General features: G+C 36.8%; 1 protein-coding gene across 2 annotated transcripts in view; it reads left to right on the top strand.

Moving 5' to 3' along the window:
* The window catches only part of LRP6 (LDL receptor related protein 6), a 192,066-nt gene that overhangs the window by 133,167 nt on the left and 31,519 nt on the right, over nucleotides 1–27,380 (top strand). For both annotated transcript variants that reach the window (XM_087855642.1, XM_045781475.2), the window contains exons 15-19: nucleotides 102–292; nucleotides 8,383–8,592; nucleotides 10,971–11,096; nucleotides 23,956–24,192; nucleotides 25,026–25,136. In XM_087855642.1, coding sequence (XP_087711768.1) covers nucleotides 102–292; nucleotides 8,383–8,592; nucleotides 10,971–11,096; nucleotides 23,956–24,192; nucleotides 25,026–25,136 — 875 coding nt within the window. The remainder of the gene's footprint in view (nucleotides 1–101; nucleotides 293–8,382; nucleotides 8,593–10,970; nucleotides 11,097–23,955; nucleotides 24,193–25,025; nucleotides 25,137–27,380) is intronic.

The following is a 27,380-nucleotide window of genomic DNA, read 5'->3' as shown; positions in this document are numbered from 1 at the left end:
AATAAGATTTTAAAATATTCTACTCCTTTTATCTTAAGAATATTCTCATTTTGTATGCTTTCTTACTTTTCTGAACTTATTGTTTCTTCCTTTCTCTTCAGGTATATGTATTTTACCAATCTTCAGGAAAGGTCTCCCAAAATTGAACGGGCCGCTTTGGATGGAACAGAACGGGAGGTTCTCTTTTTCAGTGGCTTAAGTAAACCAATTGCGTTAGCCCTTGATAGCAGATTGGGCAAGCTCTTTTGGGCAGATTCAGACCTCCGGCGAATTGAAAGCAGTGATCTCTCAGGTACCCAAGAAATGTATTTCTTATTTAATTTGAGGTATTGAGATGATTTGTTAATAGAATTTGTATTTTTCTTCCATTGTATTATTTTTATGCATATTTCTTTACAGTTCTATTTACTAAAGCATAGTTAGCATCATGTTGGTTGGGAAGTACTTTTTCTTCAACCATCAACTATTACCTAATAATTTCCTAATTTTCTTTTTTTTTTTTGAAAGATTTTTTATTTATTTATGTGACAGAGAGACAGCCAGCGAGAGAGGGAACACAGCAGGGGAGTGGGAGAGGAAGAAGCAGGCTCCCAGTGGAGGAGCCCGATGTGGGACTCGATCCCGGAACGCCGGGATCACGCCCTGAGCTGAAGGCAGACGCTTAACGACTGTGCTACCCAGGCGCCCCCAATTTCCTAATTTTCTTGATTTAGGCTCTATAGATAATAATTTCTAATGCATCACTTCTCTCTTCCTAATTCTTGTGCTCTAGTTTATGTTCTTACCTTCTCTGGCCTGAGGTCTAGCCAGTGAAATCTCCTCCCTGCTGATTTTCCTCCCTGAAAGCTTGTACACTCTTCCTAAATTAATTTTCTGAAGCATGGTTTCTAATCATGTCACTGCTACTAAAAAAAAATCTTCAGGATTGTCTTATAACCTGAAGAAAAAACCTGCTTACCTGAGTTGGTATTCACCTTTCACAAACCCATCATCAAACTCAAATGATCTTACCATTGTTGGTGTTTTACCCAAATTCAATCCTTTGTTGGTTCTTCAGATGTACTTTTACTTTCTTACTTATCTTCACTCCTCTATCTACAATCATAGTTACTTCACCTCCCCTCTCCCCAATTTCTGATGTCTAAATAACTCTGTGACCTCACTAGTGATCAGGTAAATGAAATTAAAATAATACACTATTTATGTCTGTTGGAGTGGCAAAAATAAAGTTGATTATACCCAATGGTCAGAATGATAGAGAATGGCATGCTCTCATGCACTTTGGTATAAGTGAAATTGGTAAGATCTTTTTGGAGGGCAATTTGCCAGTGAATTCCCTTTTAGGTAGCTTTTTTTTTTTTTTGTTACAGAAATACCCATTTGTAAAAGGGTCCCTGCTGAGCATTATTTATAATAGTCTGTCACAGAGAACTACATTCTGGTATATCTAGTGTATAGAATATTACAGTCATTCCAAAAAATGAGCTAGATCTGTGTGCAGTGACATAGAAGGATAATTTTTAAAAACTAAGTTGTATAACAGTGTTTATTAAGATCTAGTTTTGTTTAAAATTAATTAATTTAAGATTTTATTTATTTGAGAGAGGGAACGGGTGAGAGAAGGAGCAGGGGGAGTGGCAGAGGGAGAGGGAGAAGCAGACTCCCCCCTGAGCAGGGAGCCCAATGATGTGGGGCTCGATCCCGGGACTCTGGGATCACGACCTGAGCCGAAGGCAGATGCTTAACCGACTGAGCCATCCAGGCACCCCAAGTTTTGCTTTAAAATTTAATTTAATTTTATATAGGTATACGCACACACTATATTTGATGATAGTTTGCCCTCTAAAAATATACTATGTATACACATGTGTGTATATACACGTGTGTATGTATACACACATACCAACATGTATACCTACTATTAAGAAACACATGGGTATATATGTTTATGTGTTCCTCGAGGAACAGGCAAGAAGATACACTTGAGAAAGGTCTGGGAGGCTAGCATATGAATATGTTAAGAGTATTTATTTCTGTATCATTTGAATTTTTATACATTTGAATACATTTGTAATTTTTTTTTTTTTTTAAAGATTTTATTTATTTGACAGAGATAGAGACAGCCAGCGAGAGAGGGAACACAAGCAGGGGGAGTGGGAGAGGAAGAAGCAGGCTCATAGCGGAGGAGCCTGATGTGGGACTCGATTCCAGAACACTGGGATCACGCCCTGAGCCGAAGGCAGACGCTTAACCGCTGTGCCACCCAGGCGCCCCCATTTGTAATTTTTTTAAAAACTAGAAAATACTCTATCTTTTCAGGTTTAAATTCCTCCTTCCGTTATGCCTTCTCCGATTCTAGTCATGCACACATTTATGCATGTGTGTACACATACCTCACATGGTATATTCTTTTCCTTATCTGATCACCTGTATCTCTTCTGTCACCTCTAGTTTGAATAATAGTTTTCTATGTCAGTGTTTTAACTCTTATTAGTCTTGAAAGTGGGGTTTTTCCCTCTTCTTTCCTTTTCTCTCTTTCTTTTCATTTATGATGTTTGTTTTTTGTTTTAAAAGTAACATGTCCATTAAAGACAGTTTAGAAAAGAAAAAGAGAAGAAAAAAATCCAAAACACTATCATTAGTAACGCTTAGTAACACTTTAACTTCCATTTTTTAATGCATTTTTCCACCCTTAATTATGAAATGGTTCCAACATACAGAAAGTATAAAGTTCCTGCTGTCCAACTTTGATAAATCTAGTGTTTGGGGCCACGTTTGCTTCTCTTCCTCTTTCTCTTCTTTGAGGTGAAACATTAGAGAATTTTGAAGCCCTTACATATCCCTCCTCAATTCTGTTCTCCTCCCTCTTTTCCCTGAGGTAACTTTTGATGTTTTTCGTTGCCATGCATATTTTGTTGTGTGTGTGTGTCTCATTTACCATATATTCACACATATGTATTTAAACTTTTTTTTTTCCACTTTTTAAACTTAATAGTCTCATGTATTCCTTTGTAGCTTGCTTTTTACAGATATATCATGGTTTTGAGACAATCCCTGTTGATCCACAACTCTGTCATTTATTTTCACCACATACTTCATTGTATGAATCATTCTACACTTTGTTCTGTCTAAATTGCTATTCCCAGTTTTTTGGCATTAAGAGCAGTGCTTTAGTGAGTATTCTTGTGCAGATATTTGAACATTCCTCCGTGGCCTAAACCTTGTAGTAGTATTGCTATGTAATGTGCTATGTATACATTCACCTTGAACGGATACATCCAGGTTGCTCTTCAGTGATGATATCGATTTAAAATCCCCACCAGAAGTATATGAGTTGTCCCTCCAGTATTTGGTATTGTTAGACTTCTAAATTTTTACCAATCCAATAGTTTAAAAAGTATATCTCATTAATAAAATTTGCATTTCCCTGTTTGATATTAATTTATTGGTCATTTGTGTTTCTTCCATGAATTGCTATTTCTTGCCCATTTTTGTATTAATGATTTTTAAAAATTCCTTATCAGACTATTAATCCGTTGTCAAGTTACAGATATATTGGAGGAGAATTGGCATGTTTAAGAAATTCAGTCTTTTCATCGATGACTGTGGTATATCCCTCCATTTGTTTAGGTCTTATTTGATAATTTTTAGTACATCTTTACACTTTCCTCTATAGAGAAGGATATATATTGATTGCATAAATCTTCCAATTTGTGATTTACCTTTTCATTCTTCCAGTGGTATCTTTAGATGAAAAAGAAATTCTTAGTTTTAGTGCAGTACAGTTTACTAATTTTTCTCATTATGATTAGTGCCTTTGATGTTCTGTTTAAGAAATCTTTGCCTACTGCAAAGTCACAAAGATATTTTGTTGTGGATTTAACCCCTAAAATTTGTTTAATTTTCCTCATCGAGATCTATGATCCATTTGGAATTTATTTTTGTGCATGTTGTGAGGTAGGGGTTAAAAAATTTTTTTTCCCCATATTACTATTTGATTTAACATCAGTTTTTGAGAAGATAATTCTTTCTCCACTGTTCTCTAACATCATCTTTGTTATAAATGAAGTGACTGTATTTGTATGAGTTTGTTTTTGGAATCTAATGTTCCCTTGGTCACTTGGTCTTATGTGGTATTTTATTCTTAATTGTTATAATGTTATAACAAATTTATCTGGCATTGTTTGTCTTTAATATTTCTTCAAGATGACTCTTGTTGACCCTTTGTATTTCCATTTACATTCTGGAATTTGCCTCTGAGTTTCCACCAAAAATGAAAGAAACCTAGTAGAATTTTGACTGGGTTTGCTCTGAATTTATAGAATTTATTTAGAACTTTAATTTCCCTCAGTGTTTTATAGTTTTCTGTGTAGAGATGTTTCCCATCTTTCATTAGAGTTATTCCTTGGTATTTGAGGCTTTTGAATGCTGGTGGTGAAGACTATTCTAAATTTTTAACATTTCATTTTCTGACTGTGGCTGGAATATAAAAATAGTTTCCTTTTTTCTCCCATTCTGTTATATTGAGCTTGTTCCCAGGGACCTTGCTAAATTCAGTTATCTGTGGTTCTTTAAGATATGAATGTCACAGAATCATTTATCTACAAATTAATGAAAGTTTCTTTTTCTTCGTTGCGTTATTGCACTAGCTAGGACCTGCAGTACAATGTTGTATAGAATCCTTGGGTTTTTTGGTTTTGTGTTATTTTTGGTTTTCTTGATGTGGGGGAAAGCATTCAATACTTTGGGATTAGGTATTATGTTTGCTAAGATTTTTCTGTAGATCACATTTTTATCAGATTAAGGAGGTTCCCTTCTGTTCCTAGTTTGCTAGAATAAATCAAACTTGGCATGATACATTTTCCTTTCCATATATTGCTGGATTTTGTGTAAGATGTTTGTTTAAGAATGATTACCCTATAATTTTCCTTTCTTATAATGTACTTGTTGGCGTTTTGCCATCCAGGTTACATTGGCCTCCTGAAAAGAATTATTTCCTCTTTTTCTGTTTTCTGAGAAAGGTTAGTATAATGTTGGTAGTTGGGTTTTTTTTCCCTTCCTCATATATTCACAAACACTTTTGTCTTGGGATCTCTTTCTGCTTTTTTTTTTTTTAGCCTCCCACAGAGCCTTTTACATTGGATTATATTTAGTACATGTGTAGTTTATTGAATAAATGAACATGTCTTTTCATTGTTGGTTCCAGTGTCTTACTTATAACTGCCATTAAAGTAGATCAGGTCCTTATCATGTCTGGGATCCTGCAGTGACACCGTTGACAGCTCTTTTTTCTGGAGGAGCACTTGAAGTCATCCTTACAGTACCACCAGCTAATCTTTTTTATTCACTCTTATTATTTTAGCTTTAATATTAATTTTCATCAAAGTGATACATGTAAATATTTGTGGAAATCAAATGCTTCTACTTAGTTTATAACAAAAAACAAGTCTATTGTTCTACCTACTCTCAGTTCCCGTTCTGAAGCATCTACTTTGTTATTTTAAAATAACTTGCTTAAAACAGCTATTTCTTGATTTTTCAATTTTAGACATCACAAGTTGACTTCCTTTGATGGAAAATAAATGTTTTGCTGTCTTAAACTGTATAGCCCCAAAATACTCATATGAACTCTCCTCCCATCCTCCCAGGATAGTTATATCATAATTTTTAGGTTCGTACTTAATTGTTATTTATGGCTGTGAAAATATTACGATTAGCATGTTTCTTTCTGTAGCTTTTTTTCCCCCTGAAGTTAATCTTGTCTAGTGTAAATATTGTTTCAGTACCTACAGAACAGATGCACCAAGCAATCCATCTTTTTTCTTTTTAATTGAAAGCATACCTCTTGAATTTTTTTTATCATCTTGCTCCAATCTGGATTTGCTTGCTTTTTAGGCCAGCTTCCTTTCACTATGATTCTGGGAATGCACTTGCCAGTCTCCTTGGTGCTGAAACCTATTTATTGGATTCCAGTTCTCTGGCTAATTTCTTCTTCTTGGTAGAACACATCCTCTTTTAGCTTCTTGAAAGGAGTTCATAGGAGGTTCAAATTTTTCATTTATTTGTCTGAATTTTTTTTCCCTCACACTTCAGTTGATAATTTGGATGTATATAACATTCGTGTTTCATAACTATTTTCTCCCAATTTTGAAGGCAAAATTCTGTTGTCTTTAAGCATCTCGTGTTGTTGGAAGTTTGATGTCATTGTGATTCCTGACTATATGTAATCTTTTATTTTCCCCTCCAGAAGCTTTTAACATCTCTTTTTCCCAGGTGTTTTAGAATTTAATGATAATCTGCCTTTGTGTGATCCCTCTCTTACCTCCCTCTTTGTTTCTTTCTTTCATTGAACTGGTTACTAGGCAAGTCCTTTCTGTCTGGAAACTTACATCTTGAGTTCTGGAAAGTTTTTTTTATGTTTCTTCAAAGATTTGTTTTCTCATTCTGGAACTTTTACTCAGTTGTCGGATCTTGACTGTAAGTTTTTTTTCTCACTTATTATCCATCTCTTTATCTTTTTGTTTTGCTTTCTGAGAGAGTTTTTCAGATTTATCTTCCAACTCTCTTTTTGGATTTTTTTTTTTTCTAGGTATCATATTTTTAACTTCTAACGACTCTTGTGTTCTGTGAATGCCTTGCCCCTATCGAAAATGTCCTGTTTTTCAGGTTTTTGTTGCTATTGACTTGGGCTTTTTCTGCTTTTAATTGCATCTGTTTCTCTAAATTCCTTTATTCTGTTTCTTTTGGGCTTTGAATTTAAGAGTAGTTTTCTTTAAATATGTGGTGATCCTTAGTTGTCTATGTTTAATAGTGAGGCAGTAAAAATGCTGCCTTTCCCATTGCTGCTGCCTGTGAAGGAGTGGAAATCTTACGGACACCTGGCTGCTTTCTAATAGGATTCCAGCGCGACAACATCTGAAGTTCTTTTCTCTTGGATACCTTGGGTTTTTTATTTGATTATTGTTGTTGGTTTGTTTTTCCTATAGGGATATCTTCCGGTCTTCTGTAGGAAGATAAAAGCTGGCTGCTAGGATTCTTGGAATCTAGTGGGAAAAGGGTGTTGGGGAGAGTCTCACCAGTTAGAAAGTAGACTTTTAATTAATTCCCCTGTAATATCCCATGTATGGCACTACCTCTTTGTCTTTGGCTGATATGTTAAAATCTGGTTCAGCCTCTTAAGAAAGTATATCTTTAGTCTTCCGGTAAAGGAAGAGGGAGACCCAGGAGCTGAAGAACTTCTTTTACTTATTTTCAATCAACCCTCTTCTCTCAGCCCCAGCCATTTTGTTCCGTCCTAAATTACCTGGTGCTTCCAGTTCCTGAGCTAATTGATTTTGTTGTTGGCTTCACCAACCATAGGCATTTAGCTTTCTCAGGGTGACTGTGTCCCTGGTCTGCTCCAACTTCTGAATTTTATATTATTTTGTGCTCTGTTGTCCTGTTTGTCCTTACGGGGTTATACCTTAATTTTTTACCACAATTTTTAGGAAGGGTCTGAATGTTGACTTAGGCAGTGCCTTTTCATCTGGAGTATCTCCCCATTTTTCTCCCTTTTTAAAACTTAGCTTTATGCTTGCCTCTTTCCTAGAACTTTCCCCTGATAGTTCTAAAATATAAACTAATGCCCTTCTTTGATTAAACTCTTATCACTTAGGAACCATGAAAATGTTCTAATGATATTTAAAGGACTATTATGGGGAACAGGGAGGGAATGAATGTATTTTTTTCTTTTTGAATGAGGGAGAAGCTATGGGGATGGAGAGTGGGGCATAGATTTCCACACACTGTATGAAAGAACTTTCTTATAATTCAACAGAACAGTTGCCTGTTAAGAGTTAACATCCCATGACTGGGCTGTTGTAGAAAGAATTCTTACTTTATGGTGAGGTTTGACCCAGGTAACCTTTGAGTCAGTCGTTTTTTCTATGTTCTGAGTGGCCAGATGAAGTGAGGGTGGAGTGGTTCTTCATAGAGGCCTCAGGTGTACTCAGCAAGTTGGGGAGGCCAAGAGCTCTGAGCTCACCACCACTGCTTTATCCAGAGAAGTCCCATTTTTGTCTGATTTATATTTTAAGGCTTTTCATAAAATGTAATTTGAAAAATGGACTCTGCTTTTAAAAAAATTTTGACTCTTTTCCATATTTCTGTGAACTAGAGTATTTATTATGTATTGGGCACTTACTTGCTTTTGTTTGTACTTAAATGTCTAGTCTGTTCTCTGATATGTTTATGTCTTCTCAAAATGATTTTTAATCTTTGTGGTAGACACCTTATATTTTCCGTTTCAGTACTTTTGGAATCTAACTGGTATTTGATCAGTAGTTGCTGAATATGTGATTTGACCCACGTGAATCATTTCTGTTGAATGTTCTCCTTTCCAAGGTGCCAACCGGATAGTATTAGAAGACTCCAATATCTTGCAGCCTGTGGGACTGACTGTGTTTGAAAACTGGCTATATTGGATTGATAAGCAGCAGCAAATGATTGAAAAAATTGACATGACAGGCCGAGAGGGTAGAACCAAAGTCCAGGCTCGAATTGCCCAGCTTAGTGACATTCATGCAGTGAAAGAGCTGAACCTTCAGGAATATAGTAAGTCCTGATGGCATACTGTTAATTGCAGGATTCGTGTTTGTTGTAAGAAATTAAGATAGAATTAAGATGTTCTTCTGTGTCTTCTTACCTCTTTAAAATTTTATTTAATTTATTGTAATTTTATTTATTATATTTATTTTTAAAGATTTTGTTTATTTATTAGAGAGAGTGCGAGCGAGCAGGAGCAGGGGGAGGGGCAGAGGGAGAGGGAGAAGCAGGCTCCCTGCCTATGGGACTCGATCCCAGAATCCTGGGATCATGAGCTGAGCCAAAGGCAGACGCTTAACCGAGCCATGCAGGCGCCCCTTCTTACCTATTTCTTTAAAGATTTTCATGCACTTTTAATTTTGCCGTTTTTTAAACTCTGTGTTTTTAAAGACTTACATCAAACTCACTGAGCTTTTTCAGATTAAACATCTTTTCCCCATAAAACAGGAGTGGGGAAAAGGAATGGTCTGGCTTATTTTCAGAAATTTCAGATACAACAAGAACTGCTTGCCATGCCTTCTTTCTCACCTTCAGCCCCTTTAAGAATACTGGTATAAAGTATATATTTCTTTTGTTCCCTGTGTGTCCCCATAGTTTGAACAAAAGCAAAAGTTATATAATGATGAATATAGTTATTTTGGAATAACCTTATTAAGCAAAAACAAATTAAGAATTAGTGTGTTCAGAAGTTTTTGAAATGAACTTAGATCTTAACAAATGCTTGGTTTTCTTCCTCCTAGATAAATTTCTCAATTCTCAGCTTAGAAAAGTACCCATAAAATTTTTTTTTAATCTTACTGAAAGCTTTTGAATATGGCTAATCATCTTGTCTTAATTTCTTGTTAATATCAAGTATCAAAAGACTCCTCATAGCAATCACTACTCTGGGTTTTATGTGATTGTACCAGGAATGCTAATGTTAAATGAAATATTAAAGAGAGAACTATTGCTCCTTAACTTCTCAGCCTGATGCTTTCAAATCAAACTGAAGTATAAAAGGAGAATAGTGGAATGAGAGCACCATTGCTTGTTCAGGTCTTCATTTTGTTGTCACTGTTCGTGAACTTAGAAGTTAGACGTATTTGAGAGTTAGAATTGTCATTCTGTGACAAGTGACTCATGCTGAACATTAAATAGAAATAAGGCCTTTATTCAGTTGATAAATGAATATTTTGCAGAAAATCTCAATGGAGGCTTTCAGAATTTTAGGGGGGGTGTCTTTTTTATAATTAAACACTTAAATATGGTTTTATATTTGGAAAAACATTTTTTTTCAATTTTATAATAACATTAAAGAATGAGATTTTTGTTTATCGGAAGTGTCACGGGGGCGCCTGGGTAGCTCAGTTGGTTAAGCATCTGCCTTCAGCCTGGGTCATGATCTCGGGGTTCTGGAATCGAGCCCCGTATCGGGCTCTCCACTCAAGAGTGAATCTTCTTCTCCCTTTCCCTCTGTGATCTCTCTTGCTTTCGCTCTCTCTCAAATAAATAAGTTAAAAAAAAAAAAGTGTGACAGAATTAAAGGTTGTGCTATGTAGGTTGTGTATTCCAGTGTAATATGACTGATGTCCGTTTTAGGACATCTGTGTAGTATAACACATCTGCTCAGTTACAGATAGCTGTCTCCCTCAGTCTCATCAACACACACTGAAGCAGGCTGATGTGTTATTGAGAACACAGATAATAAATGGGTGGCTACATTAGATGCCGATATTCTGATGACAGATGTCAGGTTGCGTATAACACAGGCTAAGCAGAAAATTCAAAGAACCTTCATTAAATTCAGTTTGTAAAACAGACTTTGAAAAGTTGCCTAAGTTTGTATTTATTTAATTTAGCCCAAATTTAAGGAAATTAAACGTTTGTAACATTGCCGGTTACGTTTTGCAATTGACTAAGCAAATAATTTTGATTGTCTCTGAGTGGTTGCAATCCATGTGAACTTAGTTTTTTCTTCTAACACAACAACTCTAATTTTCATATTTCATTAAACTACAGTTTTTGAGTAAAATCATCCTTTAGAAAGGTAGAATTTCTGAGTTAAAATCTTTGGAAGAATTTTTATATTTTAAGTAGAATAAAGTCCAGGTCTCTTCAGTCTCCCTAGTGATGTTTTTAGTTTCAATAATCAATTTTTTATATATATATATAAATATTTGAAGGCTGTGGTTAGATATAAATATTTTGCATTATTGTCCTCATTTTCTTGCAATTGTGTAGGGACACAGTGAGGAATTATATTGTTAGTGGAATAAAAGTCCAAGGTAATTTTACATTTGGTTTTTCTTGGCAATTCATAAATAATTGATTTTGACTGAGCTGTCCTTTCTTCCCTTCCTCTTTCCCTCCCTCCCTTCCTTTTCTTTCTTCTTTTTTTTCTTTTTCAGGACAGCACCCTTGTGCTCAGGATAATGGTGGCTGTTCACATATTTGTCTTGTAAAAGGAGATGGTACTACAAGGTGCTCTTGCCCCATGCACTTGGTTCTGCTTCAAGACGAGCTATCATGTGGAGGTAAATATGTTATTTTCTTGTGCAGGTCCAAATGCCAGTTAGCATGTTCTATGACTTAATCTAGCATTCTGTGATTTGGCAGTGAAATTGCTCTTTCTCCTAACTTGATTAGTCACTTATATTCCATTCATCTGTACGATCTTAGCCTTTTGGGTTATTCTGAGAGGGAATCCGTCATGATAGGTAACAGATGTAACCTAATCTTAGAACTAAGGTGGAACTGCCGTTATTTGGGAGGAAATTAATCTTGTGAATGAATGTATTTCCTAATAATAAAGTAACTTTTTTTCACCATAGAGAGTAACAAAATGAATTAATTGTACCTCCTGTAATCTCCACCTACTGAGATCTAGATTCTACCAAGTTTACATATCATTGCTGGGAATGTATCCAGTGAAAAGAACATTCTTTTATTCACATCTTTTGGTAGTTCCCTATTGTTTTTACTTACTTACCTAGCAAAAAGAAAAAAAAATTTATTATCACTCTAATAATGTGGTAGTGAAATTGGTTCAATCACTTATGAGAGCATAACAAATTGGTACATTCCTTTGTTAAAGCATAGTGTGGTAGCATCAAATACCATAATATTCACTCCCTTAATTCAGAAATTCTCCTCTTGGCAGTAATTCTAAGTTATTTCACCTGAAGGAGAAAGACTGTTCTCTACGATGGCAATCTGCCGATTGAAAGCATCTAATTTCTAATGATAGAAAAATTAAGTAAAATAACTGAGTTTATACAGCTGTTAAACATTATGACCATAAATTCATGTAAAAATGTAGCCAAAATTTGGCTTAAGTAGAGAAAAAAAATTTTTAATGATGTTTCTACTATGGCGATAACTGCATAAAGTACATATTTCTGGGAACAAAGATTGGTTTATACGCTCAAAATATGGATTTGTTGATAAGATGGTATAAGAATATTTTATTCTAACTTTACTTTAAAAAAATAACGTATTGAGTAATAGCTGTGAGGCACTCTGCTTGGGCTGCAGGAAATTTGAAGATCTTTGAGATAGAGCATAGAGTTTAGTTGGGAAGATCAAGTATGTGCACAGTAAAAGTTAAGCTGTGGTACTTGAAGTGTCTTCCCCCAGAATAGCAAGTGTTGCACAATTATGTGAATGTACTTAATGCCACTGAACTATATACTTGAAAGTGGTTAAAATAGTAAACTTTGGGATGCCTGGGTGGCTCAGTCGGTTGGGCATCTGCCTTCAGCTCATGATCCCAAGGTCCTGGGATTGAGCCCCACATCGGGCTCCCTGCTCTGTGGGGAGTCTGCTTCTCCCTCTCCCTCTACCTGCCGCTCCCTCTGTGTGGTCTCTTTCTGTCTGTCAAATAAATAAATAAAATCTTTAAAAGAAAATAGTAAACTTTGTTACATATATTTTACCACAATGAAAAAAACAGCAAGTGTTTCCCTATCAAAGTCCTAGGTTGCTACTCTAATAAGGCAAATCTTAGAAAAATTACCATTATGTAATGGTAACATAGATAAAACTGAGTCAAAGATACCATCTTCCACTTAGAAAATGTCTTTTAGAAGACCTTTGCGTTTTTTCTTCACATTTAGTGATGATTTTAAATGTGTGCATTAAATTTTAAAAAAATATATGTATTAAGTTAATGGAACCTTTTAACAAATGTGTTACCAGCACTAAAATCAAGATATACAGTGTCATCATTAAGAAAAGTACCGTGGTGTTCTTCCCATAGCCCTTCCTCTTCCAGAAGCAAACACTATTCTGATTTTTATCCCCCAAATTTAGCTTTGCCTGTTGTTGAACTTTTATGTAGGAATCATGGCGTATGTATCCTTTTTGTGTCTGATTCTCATGCTTAAGATTTTTGAGATTCAGCCATATAGAGGAGTGTATCAGTAGTTTGTTTCTTTTTATTGCTGAGTAGTGTTTCATTGTAAAAGTATGTCACAGATTATTCTCCTGTTGAGGGACATTTTAATTGTTTTGTATTTTTGTTCTTAAGAATAAAACTGCAGGGGTGCCTCAGTGGCTCAGTTGGTTAAGTGTCTGCCTTTGGCTCAGGTCATGATCTCTGGGTCCTGGGATCGGGTCCCACATTGGTTTCCCTGCTCAGCGGGGAGTCTGCTTCACCTTCCACCTCTCCCCCTGGCTTGTGCTCTCTGATTCACTCTCTCTCAAATAAATAAATAAAATCTTTAAAAAATAGAATAAAACTGCAGTCAGTGTTTGTGTGTAAGATTTTTTTGTTGTTGGGGTGGCAGGCTGGCTCAGTAGGTGGAGCGTGTGATTCTTGATCTTGGGGTTGTGAGTTGGAGCCCCATGGTGGGTGTAGAGATTACTTAAAAATATTTTTAATAAAAAGATTTTGGGTGGGGAGGTACCTGGGTGGCTCAGTCAGTTAAGCATCTGCCTTCAGCTCAGTCATGATCCCAGAGTGCTGGAATCGAGTCCCGCATCGGGCTCCCTGCTCTGCAGGCAAGCTGCTTCTCCCTCAGCCTCTGCCTGCTGCCCCCCCTTCATGTGCTCTCTCTCTCTCTGTCAAATAATAAAATCTTTTTTAAAAATTGTAATTTAACATTGATTTTACTGTGGAGGTAAATGAAATACAGAATCTTAATTCGTCTGCCTGAGCTTCGAGATGTGTTTTCATTTGAGCCTGCCTTACCTACTCATCTCCTTTCGTATTTCAGTTTATTTTTGTTTGGCTATTTAGAGTTTGGTGATTACTGTTGCATGTTCTGTTTTATTTTGCCTTAGTGGACGTACTTGTGGTGTTTCAGAGATTTTTTTCTTTTTGCATGCCGTCCTATATATTACTTATTTTTCAAGGAGCATCTCATGATGTTTAAACAAACGTCACTAGCTGTTTTCGTTCTCCCCTTTCTCTGAATTGTAGCACTGTTACCACAGTTTGCTTGACATGCAGTTGAGAGTGATGTTTTGTTTTGTACTAATGAGTCTCTTCCTAGCCCCAATCAAATTAAAAGCGCTTTAAGAACACGGACCATGTATTTTACCTATTTTTTTTCTTCACATGATCTGGTATAGTGCTGAATACATAATAGCCTCAAATTCCCTCTCTAAGTAATATCTCAAATTCCCCATGTAAAATGTTTACCTGTAATTTGCAGTGTTCTCTATTTTAAAGATAAAAGGGTTGGGGCACCTGGGTGCTTCAGTCGGTTAAGCGTTCAACTCTTGGTTTCTGCTCAGCTCATGATCTTGCGGTTGTGAGATTGAGCCCCACTTCAGACTGTGCTCAGGGCAGAGTCTGCTTCAGATTCTCTCTTCTCTCTTCTCCCTCCTCACTCTCTCTCAAATAAATATATAAAATCTTAAAAAAATGATAAAAGGTTTTCCAATCTATAGTCATATTAATAGTTATATTATCTAGTGAATTTACTAACAGGTTTTTAAAAGAAGTCAATGAGCCTGTGATATAGTAGTAAAGGCAATGGGCTAAAACTAAGGAGACTGTCCTTCCGATCCTTTTATTTTTAACTATCCCTTGTTTATAGGAAGCTCATGACCTTTGGCAGTCACAGCCTCTCTGAGCCTCAGTTTCCTCATTTGCAAAAACAAAGAAGTTGGGCTTGAATGACAATTCTCAGAGTGACCTCAGCAGCTTTTACCTTTTTAAAAATTATTGAGGACCCCAAATAGCTTTTGTTTGCATAGATTATGTTTATTTATATTTAGTAGTTGAAATTAAAACCAAGAACTTTAAAAAAAGTATTAAAAATAAGAATAATAAACCCTTACATGTACTCAGACTAAACCTGTTAAGAAAGTTAACTGTATTTTCTGAAGCAAAATAATTTTTTAAATTTTTTATTATGTTAGTCACCATACAGTACATCATTAGTTTTTGATGTAGTGTTCCATGATTCATTGTTTGCCTATAACACCCAGTGTGAAGCAAAATAATTTTAGTGAGAAATGTGACATTTTTTTTACATTTTTGTAAATCTCTTCAGTGGGGGTGGGATTCTCATGTCCTTTTCTGCATTCAATCTGTTGTAATATGTGGTTTTAGTTGAAATATATAAGGAAATTTAGCCTTATACAGAAGTGTAGTTGGTTAACGGAGAGCTATAGTAATAGTCTTTTCAAATAATTATGCATATTACTTTGAATTCTACACCCAGTATTCCAAGTGGTAGTTTACTGTAGGTTTAGTTACCATGTGGAATTTGAAATGATATTAACTTTTCATAATCTCTTATATTAAAATCCATTGTTGTATTTTGTGTTCTGAATGGATATTTTACCCAGGCATGATTTTGTAACCTTATACCATGGTCATTTGGAAATACTAGAATTTCAATCAGAAGTTCCAGATCTTCAGATGTTAGACAGTATCTAAAATCACATGTTTATATCACCACCAATCTCGTTAGAAAAACTTTTAAGTAGGGGTACTCTGTCAAGCTTGTAGTGTTGGATACAGGTTTTCCATAATTATAATTTCTGGTTGAAAGCTCCAGTGCTATAATATGCTGCAAAAGTACAGTGTTACAATTTGCCATTGTTTTCCTTGAAGTAACAGGCTCACTAATTCATTTTTAATATAAATACAATTAATTAACATATAATATATTATTAGCTTCAGTGGTAGAGGTCATTGATTCATCAGTCTTTTATAATACCCAGTGCTCATTACATCCCATGCCCTCCTTAATGTCCATCACCCAGTTACTCCATCCTTCCACCCCCCTCCCCTCCAGCAACCCTCAGGTTGTTTCCTATGATTAAGAGTCTCTTATGGTTTGTCTCCTCTGATTTCGTCTTGTTTTATTTTTCCCTCTATTCCCCTATGATCCTCTGTTTTTGTTTCTTAAATCCCACATATGAGTGAGATCATATGATAATTGTCTTTCTCTGATTGACTTATTTCGCTTAGCATAATACCCTCTAGTTCCATCCACGTTGTTGCAGATGGCAAGATATCAATTTTTTGATGGCCGAGTAGTATTCCATTGTGTATATATACACCACATCTTCTTTATTCATCTGTCAGTGGACATCTGAGCTCTCTCCATAGTTTGGCTGTTGTAGACACTGCTGCTGTGAACATTGGGGTGCAGGTGCCCCTTCAGATCATTACATTTGTATCTTTGGGGAAAATATCCAGTAGTGCAATTGCTGGGTCATAGGCTAGCTCTGTTTTTAACTTATTGAGGAACCTCCATACTGTTTCCCAGAGTGGCCGCACCAGCTTGCATTCCCACCAACAGTGTAAGAGGGTCCCCCTTTCTCCTCATCCTTTCCAAAATCTGTTGTTTCCTGACTTGTTAATTTTAGCCATTCTGACTGTTGTGAGGTGGTATCTCATTGTGGTTTTGATTTGTATTTCTCTGATGCTGAGTGATGTTGAGCACTTTGTGTGTGCTTTGTGTGTGTGTGTTGGTCATTTGTATGTCTTGGGAGAAATGTCTGTTAATGTCTTCTGCCCATTTCTTGATTGGATTATTTGTTCATTGGGTGGTGAGTTTGATAAGTTCTTTATAGATTTTGGAGACTTAGCCCTTTATCTGATAAGACATTAGCAAGTATCTTCTCCCATTCTGTTGGTTGTCTTTTAGTTTTATCATCTGTTTCCTTTATCTGGTGAAGTCCCAAAGTTCATTTTTGCCTTTGTTCCCCTTGCCTTTGGAGACCTGTCTAGCATGAAGTTGCTGCGGCCAAGGTCAGAAAGGTTGCCTGTCTTCTCCTCTAGGATGTGGATGGATTCCTGTCTCACATTTAGGTCTTTCATCCATTTTGAGTCTATTTTTGTGTATGGTGTAAAGAAATGGTCCGGTTTTGTTCTGCATGTGGCTGTTCAATTTTCCCAACACCATTTGTTGAAGAGACTCTCTTTTTTCCATTGGATATTCTTTCCTGCTTTGTTAAAGATTAGTTGACCATAGAGTTGAGAGTCCATTTCTGGGTTCTCTATTCTGTTCCATTGATCTATGTGTCTGTGTTTGTGCCAGTACCATATTGTCTTGATGATTACAGCTTTGTAATAGAGCTTGAAGTCCGGGACTGTGATGCCACCAGCTTTGGTTTTCTTTTTCAACATTCCTTTGGCTATTCAGGGTCTTTTCTGGTTCCATCCAAATTTTAGGATTATTTGTTGTAGCTCTGTGAAAAATGTTGATGGCATTTTGATAGGGATTGCAATTGAATGTGTTGATGGCTCCGGGCAGTATGACATTTTGACAATATTTTTCTTCCAATCCATGAGGATGGTACGTTTTTCCATTTCTTTGTGTCTTCCTCAATTTCTTTCATGAGTGTTCTGTAGTTTTCTGAGTACAGATTCTTTGCCTCTTTGGTTAGGTTTATTCCTAGGTATCTTATGTTTTGGGGTGCAATTGTAAATGGGATTGACACCTTTATTTCTCTTTCTTCTCTCATTGTTAATGTATAGAAATGCAGCTGATTTCTGTGCATTGATTTTGTATCCTGCAAACTGCTGAATTCCTGTATGAGTTTTAGCAGTTTAGGGGTGGCATCTTTTGGGTTTTGCACAATAGAGTATCACGTCATCTGGGAATAGTGAGAGCTTGACTTCTTCTTTGCCAATTTGATTGCCTTTTATTTCTTTTTGTGGTCTTATTGCTGAGGCTAGGACTTCCAGTACTGTGTTGAACAACAGTGGTGATAGTGGACATCCCTGCCTTGTTCCCAACCTTAGGGGAACAGCTCTCAGTTTTTCCCCATTGAGAATGATATTTGCTGTGGCTTTTTTTATAGGGCTTTTATGATATTGAGGTGTATGTTCCCTCTGTCCCTACACTGTGAAGAGTTTTAATCAAGAAAGGATGCTGCACTTTGCCAGATGCTTTTTCTGCATCTATAGAGAGGATCATATGGTTTTTGTCCTTTCCCTTATTAATGTAGAGTATAACATTGATTGATTTGTGGATGTTGAACCACCCTTGCAGCCCAGGAATAAATCCCACTTGGTCATGGTGAATAATCCTTTTAATGTTGGACCCTTTTGCCTAGTATCTTGGTGAGAATTTTTGCATCCATATTCATCAAGGATATTGGTCTATAACTCTCCTTTTTGGTGGGGTCTTTGGTTTTGGGATCAAGGCAATGCTGGCCTTATAGAATGAGTTTGGAAGTTTTCCTTCCATTTTTATTATTTGGAATAGCTTCAGAAAAATAGGTGTTAATTCTTCTTTAAATGTTTGATAGAATTCCCCTGGGAAGCCATCTGGCCTTAGACTCTTGTTTTTTGAGAGATTTTTGATTACTGCTTCAATTTCTTTGCTGGTTATGGGTCTGTTCAGGTTTTCTATTTCTTCCTATTTCAGTTTTGGTAGTTTATACATCTCTAGGAATGCATCCATTTCTTCCACATTGCCAGTTTGTTGGCATATAATTGCTCATAATATGTTCTTATAATTGTTTGTATTTCTTTGCTGTTAGTTGTGATCTCTCCTCTTTCATTCATGATTTTCTTTGTTTGGGTCCTTTCTCTTTTCTTTGTGATAAGTCTGGCCAGGGGTTTATCAATTTTATTAAGCCTTTCAGAGAACCAGGTCCTAGTTTCATTGATCTGTTCTACTGTTCTTTTGTTTTCTACTTCATCGATTTCTGCTCTAAGCTTTGTTATTTCCCTTCTCCTGCTGGGTTTAGGCTTTATTTTCTGTTCTTTCTTCAGCTCCTTTAGGTGTGAGGTTGGGTTATGTATTTGAGACCTTTCTTGAGAAAGGCTTGTAGTGCTATATACTTCCCTCTTAGGACCACCTTTGCTGCATTCCAAAGGTTTTGAACAGTTGTGTTTTTTCATTTTGTTTCCATGAATTTTTAAAATTCTTCTTGAATTCCCTGTTTGACCCATTCATTCTTTAGTAGGATGTCTTTAGCCTCCCTGTACTTGAGTTCTTTCCAAATTTCCTATTGTGATTGAGTTCCAGATTCAAAGCATTGTGGTCCAAAAGTATGCAGGGAATGATCCCAGTCTTTTGGTACCATTTGAGACCTCATTTGTGACCCAGTATGTGATCTGTTCTGGAGAATGTTCCATGTACACTGAAGAAGAGTGTGTATTCTGTTGCTTTAGGTTGGAATGTTCTGAATATATCTATGAAGTCCATTTGGTCCAGTGTATCATTCAAAGCCCTTGTTTCCTTGTTGATCTTCTGCAGATGATCTTTCCATTGCAGTGCTGTTGGGGGGGGGGGGGTGTTAAAGTCCCCTACTATTATTGTGTTATTATCGATGTGTTTCTTTAATTTTATTAATTGGTTTGTATAATTGGCTGCTCCCATGTTAGGGGCATAAATATTTACAATTGTTAGATCTTCTTGTAGGATAAACACTTTAATTATGATATAGTATCCTTCCTCATCTCTTATTGTTGTCTTTGGTTTAAAATCTGATTTGCCTGATATAAGGATTGCCACCTAGCTTTCTTTTGATGTCCATTAGCATGATAAATGGTTTTCAACCCCCTCATTTTAAATGTGGAGGTGTCTTTGGGCTTAAAATGAGTCTCTTGCAGACAGCATATCAGTGGTCTTGCTTTTTTTCCTGTCTGATACCCTGTGTCTTTTGATTGAAGCATTTAGCCCATTTACATTCAGAATAACTATTGAAAAATATGAATTTAGTGCCATTGTATTGCCTGTAAAGTCACTCTTTCTGTATATTGTCTCTGTTCCTTTGTGGTCTATCTTACTTTTGGGCTCTCTCTTCACTTACAGGATCCCTTTTAATATTTTTTGTGGGGCTGGTTTAGTGATTACAAATTCTTTTAGATTCTGTTTGTCCTGGAAGCTGTTTATCTATTTTGAATAACCTCCTAGCTGGATAAAGTATTCTTAGTTGCATATTTTTCCTCATTTAGTGTCCTGAATATATCATGCCAGTCCTTTCTGGCCTTCCAGGTCTCTGTGGATAGGTCTGCTGCCAGTCTAATGTTTCTACCCTCATAGGTTATGGACCTCTTGTCTAGAGGTGCTTTCAGGATTTTCTCTTTGTCTGAGATTTGCAAGTTTCACTATTACATGTTGGGGTGTTGACCTGTTTTTATTCATTTTGAGGGGATTCTCTGTACCTCCTGGACTTGAATGCCTATTTCCTTCCTCAGATTAGGGAAGTTCTCCACTATAATTTGCTGCAATACAACTTCTGCCCCTCTCTCTTTCCTTTTCTTCCGGGATCCCAGTTATAATACTGTTTCGCTTTATGGTATCATTTATCTCTTGAATTCTCCCCTCTTGATCCAGTGGTTGTTTTTCTCTCTTTTTTTTTTTCAGCTTTATTCTCCATCATTTTGTCTTCTGTTTCGCTAATTCTCTCTTTTTCCTCATTTCTCCTAGCAGTTAGAGCCTCCATTTTTATCGCATCTCATTAGTAGCCTTTTTAAAATTTTGACTTGATTATAGTTCTTTTATTTCTCCAGAAAGGGATTCTCTAGTGTCTTCTATGCTTTTTTCAAGCCCAGCTAAGCATCTTTATAATCATTATTCTGAACTCTAGTTCTGACATCTTCCTTATGTCCATACTGATTAGGTCCCTGGCAGGGACCTTTTTTCTTCTCTTTTTTGAGGTGAGTTTTTCTGTCTTGTCATTCTGTCCAGAGAAGAAGAGCTGAACAAGAGAACAAAATACTAAAATGATAGCGACAACCCCCAGAGAAATACACAGTAAACAAATCAGAAGAGACCTGAAATGGAAAAGAGAAAAAAATTAAAATTTAAAAAATAGAATATAATCAGACAGATAAAACAGAGCAATATACTGGATCCTGTGTAGATTTTGGTCTGTTAGTAAACTAAATCCCAAAATTGTAAGGAAAGAAAAACGTATATATGTACAAAAATAAAATCAAATACAGTTAAAGGATAGAATGTAACTGTAAAAATGAAAGTTAAAAGACAAAAAAAAAAAAAAAGAAAAGAAAAAAACAAGAAAGATTATAAACAGAAAGTTGAACAGAACAGAGCAATACACTATATCCTGAGTGTATTTTGGTCAGTTTGTTAGAAGGAATTACATCTCAAAATTGTAAAGAAAGAAAAACTTATATATATATTATATATATATATATACAAAAATAAAATTAAATACATTGAAAGGATAGAATGTAATTATAAAGATAAAAAGTTTAAAAAGACTGGGCGCCTGGGTGGCACAGTGGTTAAGCGTCTGCCTTCGGCTCAGGACGTGATCCCGGCGTGATGGGATCGAGCCCCACATCAGGCTCCTCCGCTATGAGCCTGCTTCTTCCTCTCCCACTCCCCCTGCTTGTGTTCCCTCTCTCGCTGGCTGTCTCTATCTCTGTCGAATAAATAAATAAAATCTTTAAAAAAAAAAAAAAGAATTAAAAAAAAAAAGTTTAAAAAGACTTTAACAGAAAAAAAAAAAAAGAATATGATCAGACAGGTGAAGAGAACAGGTCCATATACTAGATTCTGGATGTATTTTGGTGTGTTTGTTAGAAGAAACTGCATCCCAAAATTGTAAGAAGGAAAAACTTTGTGTATACACACACACACACACACACACACACACACACACACGTATACACGCACACACATACATACACACACACACAAATTAAATACAGTGAAAGGACAGAATTTAATTGTAAAAATGAAAATTAAAGATTTTTAAAAAGAGTTGATAAAATAAGAAATTGGTTGAAAAAGGTAAGAGACAAAAAAAAAAAATTAAAATTGAAAGACTAAGGAATCATGGAGGAAAAACCATGAATTCTATATACTATTTTCCCCTAGCACTGTAGTTTTGCATTTCTGTGTGATTGGTAAACTTGGTCTTCATCAGTTGTTTTTGCTGATCTTCTGGGGGAGGGGCCTGTTGCATTGATTCTCAGGTGTCTCTGCCCCAGGCGGAATTGTACCACCCTTGCCAGGGGACCAGGCTAAGTAAGCGACTCCGGATTGCTCTATGTGACTTTTGTTCCCTAAAGTCTTTCTGTTCCCTTTAGAGGATGACAGTGAAAATGGTGGCCTCCCAATCTCCAGCCCCAGAGCAGAAAGCTGGGGCCCCATTCCTCAGTGTGCCCTCAGGGAAAAACAGTCAATCACTTGGTCTCCCCAGTCTGTGACTGCACTCCATGCTCACCCAGCTTGTGACCGAGCATTTCTATCTCAGGCCCACAACACCGTTTCAAGGTTCCAAACCCTGCAGACTTATGTGGTGCACACCTGTGCCGCTCTCCCCGGGGGGAGAGAGTGGGGTCTTGCTGAGGTTCTGCCGCTCACTGGGCCCCTGTTTGGAGAGCAGTCACCCCACGGTGCCTGGGTTGGTAGTATATGGCAGCCCCACGCTGAGAGCCCACTCCAATGGCTGGGAACTCTGCCGCAGTCAGGGACTCCAGTCTTCCTGTGACGCCGGGGATCCTGAGACCACACTGTCCCACCTAGGATTCTGCCCCACCCTGCCACCTGAGCACCTTTCAGGCAGATGCATCCCTCACCAGAGCAGACTTCTAAAAGTTCTGATTTTGTGCCCTACTGCTCTATCACTTTCGGGTGCCAGCTTATAGAGCCTCCCTCCCCCCTTGGTTTATCTTCCGATATTTGGCCTGGGATTCACTTCTCCGCACCTTCTACCTTGCAGGAAGTGGTCCCTTTTCTATTTGTAGTGTTGCAGTTATTCTTTTCTTAGCTCTTGGGTTGAGTTCACAGGTGTTCAGGATGATTTGATAGCTATCTACTGAACTGCTGGGACCAGACGAAACTGAGGTTTCCTACTCCTCCACCATCTTGGACTATCTCCTCACTAATTCATTTTTTTAAACTTCTTGCCAAATACCTAAGTGTAAATAACTGGTTTATTTGTAGTTCTTCTTTCAATTTAAAATAAAAATTGTGTGGGGCGCCTGGGTGGCTCAGTCGTTAAGTGTCTGTGTTCGGCTCAGGGTGTGATCCCGGGGTCCTGGGATCGAGCTTCGCATCGGACTCCTCCGCTGGGAGCCTGCTTCTTCCTCTCCCACTCCCCCTGCTTGTGTTTCCTCTCTCGCTGGCTGTCTCTCTCTCTCTGTCAAATAAATAAATAAAATCTTTTAAAAAATAAAAATAAAATAGTAAAATAAAAATGATGTTCCATTTTGGGTTGCGCTTACATCTCAAAGTGCTTTCCCATGAGAAACCATCATTCTCAGGTGTGCAACACGAGCTTTATGCGTACTTCCCATTTTATCAAACACTATTGAAGAGACCACATGTATTCCAAGAGTTGATTTTAATATAATTAATATTTTTACTGATTCGTCAAGAATATTTTAAAATAAAACTGGCTTTTTTTTTTTTTTCTAAACTGTGAGTGTGTGGCTGTGTGGAATGCAGTTACTACTAATACAGTTTGATACCACTGCCTTGAGTTTGCTAAGGTGCCAAGACTTTTACCAGCCATACTTTTTGTTGAGTCAGGGCAAGTGTAGTGAGAAAGGCAAGTGGCATCTCAGTATTATTATAAAATAGTTTTGACTTTGTAGATCCCCTTCCCCAGGGGTTCCTGGACCACTCCTTGAGAACCTCAGCACTAGAAAACTATGAATTCTAGGCTAACTTTAAAATATTTGTAGGTTGATGATTATAGTGATGATTATTCCTCAGTTATGTGTGAGATTATAATGGATTGCAAATAATCCTACTTGAATTATAATATATGAGAAAACTTCTTTCTGTTTTAGAGTTTTGCAAGTTAGCAAATTTAAATGTAGTAGTGTAAGAATCGTATTTCTTCTCTGGTTAGATGGGATAGTTTACAGATTTTATCTATTAAAAAGTGTTTTACGTATGTTAATTGTTAAGTGACCTTCGCTCAAGTGTGTTTGTACATTTGTGTGACTGTTGTATTTTTGTCACTCCTCTCCCCCTTGTTCATTTGAAGAACCCCCAACATGTTCTCCTCAGCAGTTTACTTGTTTCACGGGAGAAATTGACTGTATCCCTGTGGCTTGGCGCTGCGACGGGTTTACTGAATGCGAAGACCACAGTGACGAACTCAATTGTCCTGTATGCTCAGAGTCCCAGTTCCAGTGTGCAAGTGGGCAGTGTATTGATGGTGCCCTCCGATGCAATGGAGATGCAAACTGCCAGGATAAATCAGATGAGAAGAACTGTGAAGGTATCCGAAATTCCTGGGGCCTGGTTGTGTAATTTTTTTTTCCATTAATGTTCAGTTGTTTGAAATTCAGAATATTGCTTTGGCTCAATGGTAGATTTGGGTTTTTTTCAAGTACATTTGATTCTGTTATGTTTAAACCTAGTAGCATGTTCCAATTGTTGTTTTAATCCACTTACCATGCATAAGGTTTATACACTTTAATAAGCTTTGCAGATTGAGAGATGAGGCCCAAAAGTTAGACCTTCAGTATGTAAAAATAGTCCTTGTTTCCACTGAACTCTGAATTAGTAGATTTATTTGTTACAATGTAAAATAATTTCATATCTTCCTCTTTGCACCACTAACCTTTAACATGGTAAAAAACAAATTCTCTAGAATTTTTTTAGTGTCTAGAAATGCATGTAGAGGGCACCTGGGTGGCTCAGGCGTTTAAGCTCTCTGCCTTTGGCTCAGGTCATGATCCCAGGGTCCTGGGATTGAGCCCTGTGTCGGGCTCCCTGCTCACCGGGGAGTCTGCTTCTCCCTCTGCCCCTCCCTACCAATCTCTCTCAGATAAATAAATAAATCTTTAAAAAAAAATGCATGTAGAATTCTTAACAGAATTATTAGTGAAAGATGAAATTTAATGTAAAGAACAAAATAGGAAATTTCCTGCTGGATTTCTTTTCCCGTTCTTTTCTCTCTACCAATAGAAATCCCCAGAGAATAATTTTTAAGTTATATTGTAAAGTCTAATTTGTTTTTCATTTATACCCAGAAGGTTTTTGACTCTTGCCAGAGTTTGACTTTACGTGCTAGTAAAAATAAGAAAACTATTTACATTTTTTCCCTAGTGCTTTGTTTAATTGATCAGTTCCGCTGTTCCAACGGTCAGTGCATTGGAAAACATAAGAAATGTGATCATAATGTGGACTGCAGTGACAAGTCAGATGAACTGGATTGTTGTAAGTAGGACTAAAACCTTATATATTACTCTCACGGGAGAATTTTTAAAATACTTTTTCCTTTCTTTGTGGGTGAATTTCACTTATAATTATCATCTCTTTATGAAGAAACAAGCATTAGGGGCACCTGGGTGGCTCCATCAGTTAAGTGTCCAACTCTCGATGTTGGCTCAGGTCATGATCTCAGGGTCATGAGATCAAGTCCTCCATGGGGCTTCCTCCTCAGCCCAGAGTCTGCGTGACAGTCTCTCTCCCTCTCCCTCCCTCCCTCCCTTGCTCTACCCCTCCCCCTACTTGCGTTCTCTTTCTCCCTAAAATAAATAAATAAAAATCTTGGGGGAAAAAAAAAAAAAACCAGAAAGAAAGAAGAAGAAGAGAAACAAGCATTAATGTTAAGCTAGTTATTTGTACCAGGATTTTTTATGTTTTGCTTTTACTAATTCCTTAAAAACAGCAGTTTTCTTTGCACAAAAATCTCCACAGAAACATTAAGGAAAGCATCAGAAAAGAATGAATACTATTTTTGCCACAACTAAAGTTAAGAAATTCTCAAACCATTTAGATATGTGGAAATCAGTCAGTGGTATAAACTTGAGATTCTGAACATTAGCCCATATTTATCATCTCTCATGTTTTTCTTGACACGTTTCCACCGGTTTCTCAGTGATTTTAAGAGCTTCCTTAAAATGCAGCCTGAGGATTCTTAGGCCAACATATACCCCTATGCCTAAAGACCCTACGGTACATAACTCATAGTTTCTTCAAGGTTCATATAACTTGACCAATGGCCTGACATAAAATATATCCCAAACTGATAAACTTAGTTCTGAATGGAATTCAGCATAAGTCAGGTCTACCCTGTCAAACTGATTAATAGAATTTAGGTAGAATTCACTTAAAAACTCTTTATACATAATGAAAACTTCAAGCTGGTATTTTTACAAAATTCAAATGAGATCCTTACTAAGACTTTTAGAACCTATTCATTTATTCAGCAGACTTTTACTGAATGCCTGCTATGTGTTGACGGTCCATGGTTCCTGAACCAAGTTTCTCAAAGTCCTCTCTGGTTGAGGTAGTAGTAAGAAAAAAGATTTCGAAGCCAAATAGAGATGGATTTGAATTCTAGCTCCACCTCTTACCAGCAAATTATTTGTTGTTAAACTTGAGTTTCTTTATCTTTAAATGAAGATAATATTTAGCCTAGTGGTTGTGAGAAAATTAAAGAATTCAGTGTATATAAGATATATACCCTGGCTCATAGTAGACACTGTTGATAAAGGAGTGTGATAAGTGATATTAAATGTGCTATAATAGAGATCTGTATAAGTAGCATCAAAAAAGAGAGTGGTCAGATCTTCAGGAATGAAGATGGGGTTCATCAAGGAAGACATCTTAGAAAAATGGTACTTAAGATTGGGTCTTGATCAGTGAATAGTGTTAATTGTACAGATAAATGGAGAGATTGCATTCCAAGCAGAGAGAATATGCTATTCAAAAACAGAGTGAAACAGGCACCTTTGGGAAGCTGTATGTAACTGGGACTGCCAAAATACAGGCGATGTCCTGAAGAGGGGTATCCGCAAGAGAGTATATGTAAGGGTGAGATCATAGAAGACTTTGTTTTTCTTCGAAAGAGCCTAGACAGCATCCAGAATAACGGAGAGCCATAGAGAAGCTTAAGTAAAGGACTGGCATGGCTATGTAATTGTGAAAGCTGTAAAAATAGATGGATTGGAAGTATAAGATTATAGGCAGGGAAATGTTAGATTGATTGCTTTTATACTTTTTGATCACATCAAGAGGAGTACAGAGATGTGAGTATACACATAAAGAAACAAAAGTTCATACCACAGTACTTACCATATTATGTAGACTGTATTCTGAAGTTTCTGTCTTAAAATGCTGATTGCAACCCACTAAATGGTTTTCACCATCTATTGACTTGCAGCCTCTAATTTAAAAGTACTTAGGGGGCTATTGTAGTTCAGACAGAAGGTGATTATCTAAATCAAGAGAGCAGTGGTGGTGGAAAGGAGGGGATAGATTGCAGGAATACAGTAAAAAGGGTTTCGTAAGCATTTAGATGTAGCTGATAAGTTTAGGTTGACTTGCAAGTACCTCACTGAGTGACTGGAGTCATTAACTAGAATGTATAGCAGAGACTGAAAACTGAAGGATCTTTCCTTATCTTGGGCTGCAGATGTAATATTTGGCCGATTAGGTTTTCTGTTACTTTTTTAA

This window comes from Ursus americanus, chromosome 25 (assembly GCF_024610735.1).
Source record: "Ursus americanus isolate L20-20 chromosome 25, mUrsAme1.1.p, whole genome shotgun sequence".
In the NCBI taxonomy this organism is placed as follows: Eukaryota; Metazoa; Chordata; class Mammalia; order Carnivora; family Ursidae; genus Ursus; species Ursus americanus.
This window is presented reverse-complemented; position numbering and strand designations above follow the sequence as displayed.